General features: G+C 51.5%; 3 protein-coding genes across 3 annotated transcripts; 1 reads left to right on the top strand and 2 right to left on the bottom strand.

Moving 5' to 3' along the window:
• Nucleotides 1–206: 206 nt before the first annotated feature.
• Nucleotides 207–737, bottom strand: EMWEY_00049560 (hypothetical protein, conserved; the record flags this gene model as incomplete). Its single annotated transcript, XM_013479514.1, has 2 exons — nucleotides 207–379; nucleotides 479–737. The coding sequence occupies 2 exons, from the start codon at nucleotides 735–737 to the stop codon at nucleotides 207–209; spliced, it is 432 nt and encodes a 143-aa protein (XP_013334968.1).
• A 2,116-nt stretch (nucleotides 738–2,853) lies between these two features.
• Nucleotides 2,854–5,829, top strand: EMWEY_00049550 (ATP-dependent RNA helicase, putative; the record flags this gene model as incomplete). Its single annotated transcript, XM_013479513.1, has 3 exons — nucleotides 2,854–5,031; nucleotides 5,213–5,462; nucleotides 5,627–5,829. 3 exons carry the CDS (start codon nucleotides 2,854–2,856, stop codon nucleotides 5,827–5,829), a joined length of 2,631 nt encoding a protein of 876 aa, XP_013334967.1.
• A 1,255-nt stretch (nucleotides 5,830–7,084) lies between these two features.
• EMWEY_00049540 (hypothetical protein) lies at nucleotides 7,085–8,960 on the bottom strand (the record flags this gene model as incomplete). The annotated part of the gene is made up of 3 exons (XM_013479512.1): nucleotides 7,085–7,132; nucleotides 7,699–8,288; nucleotides 8,567–8,960. The coding sequence occupies 3 exons, from the start codon at nucleotides 8,958–8,960 to the stop codon at nucleotides 7,085–7,087; spliced, it is 1,032 nt and encodes a 343-aa protein (XP_013334966.1).
• Between the last annotated feature and the right edge of the window lie 431 nt (nucleotides 8,961–9,391).

Raw genomic sequence — 9,391 nt, 5'->3', positions numbered from 1 at the left:
TATGTAGCATGTAAAAATACTATATTTTAACGAAGCATAAACATAAGAATAACCACATATATGACAAGCGTAAACACTACTATGAACAATAACGAATATACAACCAATAATATATAATAAAAAATAATGGAAATAAAAATGATTATTATAGGCATTTAAAAACAATGCAGACATGCATGCATCCAGTATGCACGATACCACACTCCTCAAGCAGCAGCAGCCGCAACAACAACAGGAGACTCACTGATGGGTACGGCGAGGCAGTAGACATGTAGGCCTTTAAGTGCTGATTGTGCTAACTCCCGCATGCGCTGCTGCACCTGCTGCTGCTGCTGCCTGTTGTATGCGCCTGCTGCTGATGTTGCAGCAAGGATCATCCCTGAGTGCAAAAACAAAAAAAGCGGCAGCAGCACATGCACCACCAACACCAACAGCAGCAACGACAGCAGCAGCACCAGCAGCCACATCAGCAGGTTACCTGGCACTCTACAGTATTTAGGTTCTCTCGCTAGTTCCCAACAAGAGACAATGACAACAACATCTGCTGCCTGCAGCAAATGACGGCGAGCCCATCGAAGCAACCGCATGTCTCTGCTGCTGCTGCTGAACTCAAGACCTATCACCACTATACGAGGGCTCGTGCTGATGCTGTTGAGTAGCAAGGATGGATCCATGTTCTGCTGCTGCTGCTGCAAATTTGCTGTCTTCCAGGATAGATCAGATTCCCGTAAACCCATAGTCACAGGACATTGCTGCAGGAGAAACACACAAAAACGAAACTATTTGCTGCTGTTGCTATTGCTGCTGTTGCTGCAGCTTCTCAGGAGAATCTGCATGATAGAAGACCATTTTCCAGCGATAAACAGGCAGCAGCAGAACCACCAGCAGCAACCAATGTGGCGGCAGAAGAAGGAATAGATACGGTAGCACAGCCAGCATCAAACGAGCAGAACCAAAGCAGCATCAACAGCCTTAGCAGCACCAACAGAAGAAGCACCAACAGGAGCAAGAGCACCAGATGCAGCATTCCTACTCCATTTTTATCTGTATTATTCCCTAATAAGAATTTCTTTTGCACGAGCAGCGGATGCTCAGCGGAGATTTTCGCGAGAAGACCTAAAAGAAGACCATCGACACTTGTCGTATCGCAGCAGCTAAACAGCTGTGCCAGCTGCTGCTGCTGCTGCTGGTGCTGCTGTTGTTGTTGGCCAGCAGCGCAGCAGAGGCATCCGTCTGCAAGAAGCGAAGATTCCGAGTGGCAGCATGGAACAGCAGCAGCCCCGGAAGCTGTTGCTGCTGTTGTTGTGCATCCTGCACCTTCCCTCCATGCAAGAGCAGTGTAAGGAGAGCTGGAGAGAACTGTTGCTGTCGCTGCTGCTGCAGGAGCACAGCTCTCCACAGAGGAGAAGCTGCTGTGCTTTGCAGGAAGCACAGAAGACCCCTCAGTAATTTGCTGCGCTACAGCACGAACCATCTCTTTCAACAGCAACAGCAGAAAAGACCCTTAACCCTTATATGTACACGTACAGAGCAGCAGGAGCGACAAAAGCCGCAGCAGGGGAGCAGCAGGAACGCAAAGCGACAGCAGGAGTGTGATAAAAAGTAATCAATCCTCTAAGCCGACACTTCTGATCAGTATACAACTGCAAGAAAAGCAACAGCTGGTGTTGCTGCCGCAGCGACGGAGGCGTCGCTACTGCTGCCGCTCCTGCGGTTGCTGCTGCTGCTGCTGCTGAGGGCCCCGACGCAGACTAAAAAAGCCCCGTGGCCCAATTCGCGATTAAATGCATCCCACAGAAGATGCAATGGTGTTAGGAGCCGCTGCTGCAGCGAGGACAGAGCAGCAGTAGCACTGCAGCAGCAGAAACAGGAGCAGTAGCAGCAGGAGCAGCACCGCCAACAACAACGAGAGAATCGCAGCCGATGCAGCAAACCAGCAAACGCGTATTTACAAATATGATATGATAAACCCTCCCGTGCTGTATAAGATGCTTTCTGTTGCTGCTCTTGCTGCTCTTGCAGCTGCGGCTGCTGCTGCTACTGCTTCTGCTGCTGCTGTGGCGGCGGCTGCCCCCAGCAGGGGCTGAGCGGGTGCAGCACGAGGCCAGTCGCAGTAATAGCAGCAGCAGCAGTAGCAACAGCATGCCTTCCCCATTAAAAAATAAGGTCAATGTTACAGCAAATCATAAGTAGAAGCAGCAGAGTGTCTGTATGAGGACAAGCTCCCCTTTGCTGCTGCAGCAACGCCCACCAGCTGCGGCTGCGTAGGGCCCCTCTGCTGCTGATGCTGCTGCTCGTGTCGATGCAGCTCCTGTGGTGATGTCTCTTGGGAACTTTGGTGCTGCTGCTGTTGGTGTTTCAGTAAAGCTCTGACATGCAGCAGCCTCAAGGCCGCTAGTGTGTGCAGTCAATGCTGCAGCTGCTGACGACAGCTGCCATCTCAGCCTGCATCAGCAGCAGAAACTGCAGCAGCAGCAGGGAGGCAATGGATCTCTGCTGCGCAGCAGCTGCAGCAGATCCTGCTGCTGCTGCTGCTTGTTGCTCTGCACTGCAGCAGCGGCATCCGCAGCGGCGTCTACTCGAGCCCATTCAAGCAGTGCCAGCAGCAATAGGAGACAGCTGCTGCTGCAGCTGCTTCTGATATCTCGGGCAACAATGTGCGGCATTAGACAGCATGGGAAACCCAGACGCTCCAAAGGGCTCTTGCTGCTCGTGCGCCCTCTGCAGCAGCAGCTGGTGCTGCTGCTAGTGCTGCTGCTGCTAAACCTTGCCGCATTGGCAGGTACTTGGGCCTATGTATTAACGTTTTCCATTCCTGCTGCTGCTGCGTCTGCGAGCCCTTTGCACCTGAGCATGCATCAGCAGCGGCAGCGAAAGGGGTTGAAGAGGAGACACCCCCCGCCAGAGCAGGTGAACCGGCAAAATATGCTGCTCTGGCAGCAGCAGCAACAGCAGCTGCTGCGGCGACAGCTTCGTGCTGCAGCAGGCAGCAGCAAGAGCAGCAGCAACAACTCTTTTGAAACACAAGCGCTGCAGCTACTAGGCAGCGACCAAACACGGAGGCTCCGGCGGCGGCGGCAGCAGCAAATCCAGCAGCAGCTGCTGCAGCACCAGGCCAGCATGACAGGTGCGGCGCCGTCGCGGCTGATGCAAGTACAGGAGAAGGATGCTGAGCAGGAGCAGCAGAATCAACGGAAGCAACAACAGCAGCAGCAGAAGAAGCAGCAAGTGCAACCGCCGAAACAGCAGCAGCAGAGGAGTGCATGCCCCGACCGATCGAGTTGCAGAGGCATCAGCAAAGGCACAAAACAGCAGCAGCAGCATGATGAGGGAGCAGCAGCAGCTGCTGCTGCTGCTTTTGCTGCAGTGGCTGCTGCAAGAGCCGAAGGAAGGGACCTGCAACTTCTAACTCCTGGTATCCTAGCTGTCCCCCAGCAAGAGCAGGAGCAGGAGAAGCATCAGCAGCAGGTACGAGTAGATGGGGTCGTGGACCTTAGCACTTTACCGTATCTCTCTCCTGAGGCATTCGGTTTGCCGCCGCAGCAGCAGCAACAGGTGCTGCTACACCAGCAGCAACAGCAGCAGCAGCAGCAGGGTTTGGAGTATGAAGATGTGCATTCTCCTGCTGCTGCAGACCTCGACGGCGGCGGCAGGGTTGGCAGTAAACGCAGCAGCAGCAGCAAGAGCAGCAGCAACACCAGGGTGGCTGATTACGTGAATCTGCTGCAGCCCGCACTGCGGCGCTGTTTGCTGCTTGGCGGTATTCGCTCTTTGTCTCCTCTGCAGCACCGAGCTCTTCAGTGGCATCATCGTCATGATCAGCAGCAGCAGCAGCCACGTCACAGCAGGGACAATGTGCTGCTGCTTCCGGGCCCAACCGGAAGCGGAAAGACCTTGGCGTATTTGCTGCCTATTTTTCAGTATTTGCTTACTCTTGCTGACCAGCAACAGCAACAGCAGCAGCATCAGCACAAGCAACAGCAGCACGTCTGTGCAAGTCTTTCTCGTATTAAGGGAGGCATTAAGGCGTTAGTGTTAGCCCCCAGTAGGGAAGTTGCTGCTCAGGTGTATAGACTCTGCTGCCACTTTAGTAAGCAGCTGCAGCAGCAGCAAAAGGGGCTGCTGCAGCGGCAAGAGGCAGCAGCAGAAGCAGAAAGAGCAACAGCACCTCCTGGTGATGCTGCTGCTGCGGATTCCGCTGCAGCACTAGCAGCAGCAGGGGGTTCCTGCTGCTGCCCTGAAGCAGTAAGGCCCGCGCTGCTAATTGGAGGCGCAAATGCGCAGCATCTGCTGCTGCGACTGCGGAAACAAAAGGCTAATCTTCTTGTTGCTACACCAGGCCGTCTGCTGCAGTTGCTGCGCCTTAAATCGGCCCAGCAGAGGCAGCAGCAACACCAACAGCAAGAAAAGCAGAGGAAACCTAAAGCGCTAGGCTCTCTGCAGTTCCATGACCTGGCGTTTGCCGTTGTTGATGAAGCAGATGCATTCTGCACCAGCAGCAGCAGCAGTACCACGAGCAGCATTGGCATTAGCAACACGAGCACCAGCAGCAACAAGGCGAGAACCAGCGGGAGCAGCAGCAACAAGAGCAGCAGCAGCGGGAGCAGCAGCAACAGGAGCAGCAGCAGCAGGACCACCAGCAACAAGGAGAAGGACCGCTTTGCCGATCTGATTGAGCTGCTGCAGCGCTGCTGCAGCAGCAGCGGAGGAGGCAGGGGGGCCCCACGTTTGCTGCTGGCGTCTGCAACTTTGAGAGAGGCCCCTAAAGCCATTTTGGGGGCCCTCGGTAGGTCTGCTGCTATTGCTGAAGCAGCAGCAGCTGCGTTTGGGGGTGCCGAGGATGGGAGTGATGCTGCGGGAAAAAAAGGAGGAGCAGCAAGAGCGGCTGCAGCAGGAGCAGCAGCACTTCCTTGCAACCTGCTGCATCTTGCGTTGTTTGCTCGGGAGCGCATCCACAAAGTTGGTTTGCTGCTGCTGCTGCTACGGGCAGAGCCTATTAACAAGAGGTGTATTGTCTTTTGCAGGTCACCGGTAAGGAGCATTAAATAGTAAATTAGACTGTGAATTAAATTATGATTAACCGTTTACATGTAAATAAGCATTTTAGTAGAATATTGGGGTGTCTTCGCTGCTGTTCGTTGCATGCATGCATGCGTTTGTTGCATGCATGCATGCGTCCGTGCACGCATGGTTTGTGTGTTTGTTGCTGCAGCAAGCAGCATCATATCTCCACCGCGCGTTGTCTCTTCGTGTGGGGCGGGGGAAATGTGTGCTACTGCAAGGAGAAGCAGCAGGTACTGATCGTCGTGCCGCTGTTGATGCCATGATGCAGCTTGCTGCTGCTCCTCCTCCTGCTGCAGGGGCTGCTGCTACTGCTGCTATCCTCGTTGCATCGGAGACAGCAGCAAGAGGACTCGATTTGCCTCTCCTCACACACGCAATCAACTTTGATGTCCCAGGAGGTAAAGAAACGTATGCTGTTGCTGCTGCGCATGTAGCTTAGTTGCTGTTGCTGTTGCCTTTGTTGCTGCTATATTCGTTGTTGCCACACTTCCTGCACTGCGCAACCGGTTGTTTGTCTGGTAATCCGTAGTAATATGCTACCGTGCTGTTGCTGCTGGTGCAGATGCCTTATCGCTGGCTCACCGCGGCGGCCGAGTGGGGCGAGCCGGCAACCCTGGTTGTGTAGTCTCTCTCGTCTCATCAGAAGAAGAACTTAAGAAGCTGCAGCAGCAGTACAGGCAGCTGCAGCAGCAGCAGCTGCTGCAGCAACAGCTTCACTATTGTGTGCTGCATGAGGGAAGAGTATGGCGCATCGCAAAGCGCTGAGGTTCCGGCTGCCACTGCTGCTGCCGCTACTACTGCTAGTAGTGTTGTTGCTACATACTGCAGCAGGCACCTATGCAGCAGCAACGACAGCAGCAACAGCAGCGGCAGGGATTACTCCAATAGACTTATTTTGCCGTAGTACGGCTGGTTATAGATATATAAATACATTTTAAGTAGATTACATATTTATTTATTGTATGAAAACAGTAATTATGCTTTTATTTTGTATATTCAGTGGATATATTAATTAAATATATTTACATATTTTCGTAGCGTGTGGCATATAATATCTACGTAATAAATATATCATCTATACTATATAAATATATAAAGTAACATATGATAGTATATAGCTAAAATAACGTAAAATAAAATATCAATATACACGTTAATGTCAATTACGCCGTTTACAATAAAATAATAAAAATATAGTGCGGCAGACGACACTCAAAAGCAGCAGCACAGATGCACCTGCTGCCGCCCAGCTGCTGGAACGTAGCAACTGCTGTGCTCCAGCAGCTATTGCTGCTGCGGTTGTTTAGAGAGTACACCTTTTATATCCTTGATGAATGCTGACCTGCACGTGATGCATCGAGAGTACAAGCAGTGGCCGCTGTTGCTGCCGTTGCAACAGCATGCAGGGCTGCCATTCCTTCTGATGCAGCAAGGCAATGCTCAGCTTCCGCTGCTGCAGGTAGTGATGCTGCTAAGGCAGACGACTGGTGCAGCCTATTGCTGCAGGCCATTGTCACTCTTCATGCTGCTGTTGCTGCTGCAGAGCTGCTGTTGCTGCTGCAGGTTGTTTAGGTTTGCTTGCCGTGCAGTGTGTATTTTTTCCTTTCCAAGACGAGGCGGGCTTCAAGCCTTGCTGCAGCAGCAGACAGAAGCAGCAGCAGCAGCAGAAAAAAGATGCAGTAGTCCCGAAGATGCAGCAGCAACAGACAGAAGCAACAGCACCAGCAGATAGAAGCAGCAGCAGGCACTTCTCTCGGTGTGTGTGTGTGTGTGTGTGTGTGTGTGTGTGTGTGTGTGTGTGTGTGTGTGTGTGTGTGTGTGACTTTGTCCTTGTGTGTCTTTGCGTGCCTTTGTTTTTGTGTGTTTTTGCGTGTCTTTGTATGTTGTTATGTGTCTCTGTCTGTCTTTATGTGCCTTCGCCTTTATGTGTCCTTGTGTGTCGTTATCTTGTGCCTTTGCCTTGGTGTGCCTTGGTGTGCCTTGGTGTGTCTTTGTTTATCTTTTTGTTATCTCTAACTTTTTATTTACCTCGCCGTATCTCTGCAACAGCTGCTCTCCGCTTCAACGCCTGCACCAGCACCAGCAACACCCAAGAGCAGCAAGAACAATAGGGCATACGGTAGTAGCACCAACGCATACTGCAGCAGCAGCGAGGGCAGCAGCAGATGCTACGGCAGCAGCGGCAGCATCAACAGCAATAGCAGCAACAGCGGCAGCAAAAGCAATGGCAGCCTACTGCAACAACACTTTTTTGCTTTTGTGCTTTTGCTGCTGCAACGGCCTCCTTCGCCATTTCATACAAACTGGCGTCCAACAGCTCAGGAAATAACCCCTGCAGTAGTAGTAGCAGCAGCAGATGCAGCAGCAGATGCAGATGCAGCAGCAACAGCAGATGCAGCAGCAGATGCAGCAACGACAGAAGCAAAGGAAAAAACAAATGCAACAGCAAAGAAAATTTCAACGGGGGAAACACATTGAGCAGCAAGTGTACCAGCAGCAAAGGCAGCAGCAAGAGAAGCAGCAACAACACCAAATGCAGCAGGAAATGCAGCAGCAAAGACTGGAACTACGTGGCAGCTGCCAACTGCTGTTGACGATGTTGCACGAGCAGCAGCAACAACCGCAGCTGCTTACTTTTAATTTACTGTAGATATGCCCAAAGAGAATGTCGTGAGGCTGCAGTTGTTTAATTTGCTGCTGCTGCTCCCTTATAATTTTCAGGTGTCTCTTTGCTGCTGCTGCACTTGCTGCTGGTGTTACTGCTGCAGAACTTCCTGCTGTTGCTGCTTCTCGAGGCCCTGCTTCTCTAGTTGGCTGCGCATCGGCCGGTTTCTCTGCTGCGACTGCTGCAGCCTCCTGTGTTGCTGCTGCTGATGCCTCTTGTGCCCCTGCTGTGCCGTCATTTGATGCAGCAACAGACGCAGCAGCAGACGCAGCAACAGCAGCTGCCGTCTGCTGATCAGCTGTTTGCTGCTGCTGCTCTTGCTGCTCCTTGTGTATGCTTCCAGCCTCATACTTTAAATCGTCGTGTTGCTGCTGCTCCTGCTGCTGCGCCTGTTGTTTCTCTTGCTGTTGCTCCTGCAACAGCACCTCGGGTATGGGCAGCAACTTAGAAGGAGGCAGGGGGTGCAGCGGCAGCAGCAGCTTCCCCTTCTCCTGCAGCCGCAGCAGCCGCCGCTGCAGCGCAGCGCGAACGTCCGGCTGCTGCTGCTCCAGCGATGTCCCTGTAGCAACAGCAACAGCAGCAAGGACAGAAGGAGCAAATATATACTTAGCTTATAGACCAAAAGTGGGAAGAATAGACAGGCAAACCAGAAGAAATGAACAAAATAAATAAACAAATACGTAAATTAATTAAACAACTTTTAATTAAATAATTTACTTGCTGCATTGATATTTTTTTCGTTAATCTTTGCAGCAAAAAGAAATAATTCTTCTGTTGACTTATAATTTATTTTTTCTTCGCTTAACCCATAGGAATATAATAACTTGCTGCTGCTACAGCAAGCTGCTTCCATCTCTGCTGCAGCAGCAGCTGCAGCTGCAGCTGCTGGTGTTGCAGTTGCTGGTGTTGCAGCTGTTGCTGCAAGGACATCTTGCTGCTGCAGATCCTCTTCTGGATCTTCTTCTTCTGCTACTGCTGCTGGGCTGTCAAGGTCGCTGTCCCCGTCTAAGGAGTCTTCGTCACCACCAAACAGGCCCCACTCATCCTGTGTGGCTGCTGCTGTTGCTGCTGCTGCTTCTGCTGCTGGTGCTTCTGCGGCTGGGATAGTGGCATCTGCAGATGCAGTCGCTGGCTGAGGTTCCGTTGTTGTTCTCGTTGATGTTGCTGCTGCTGCTACTGCTGCTGTGGGAGCGACCCCCTCATAAGGTGAGTCCTCTTCCAACTCCTCCATTTGCAAGCCCCTAGCCCTAGAACTAAGCCCTAAACGCTTGTCTTGTAAACCCTACAACGCCCCTTTTTATTCTATCCTTTTTCTTTTATTTTACTCAAACAATTATAATAAAGCTAATTTCAAATTAAAAAATAAAAGTGGCGGAGGGAAAACTTAGCAGTTCTGTTGCTGTGGTGCTGCTGCTGCACAGCCAGATGGTGGGGGGTGTTTATTGGAGCTTCGGGTTTAGGGTTTGGCATGCTTGTACCTTTGTAGAAGTCATTTTTCTAACTATGTGATAAACTAGCCATTTGTTCTAATTAATTAAATAAGCCTTTCATTTCTTTTGCCGATTAACTTTTTGCCTTTGTTTGCTGCTTTGCTGCTGGTGCTCGTTGTGTCTGCACGAGTGGCCTGTTGCCGCAGGCGCATATATATATATATATATATAT

The sequence above is a fragment of the Eimeria maxima genome, genomic scaffold (assembly GCF_000499605.1).
Source record: "Eimeria maxima Weybridge genomic scaffold, Emw_scaff1184, whole genome shotgun sequence".
Taxonomy (NCBI): Eukaryota; Apicomplexa; class Conoidasida; order Eucoccidiorida; family Eimeriidae; genus Eimeria; species Eimeria maxima.
Note: the sequence above shows the minus strand (reverse complement) of the source record. Positions and strands in the feature narration are given on the sequence as shown.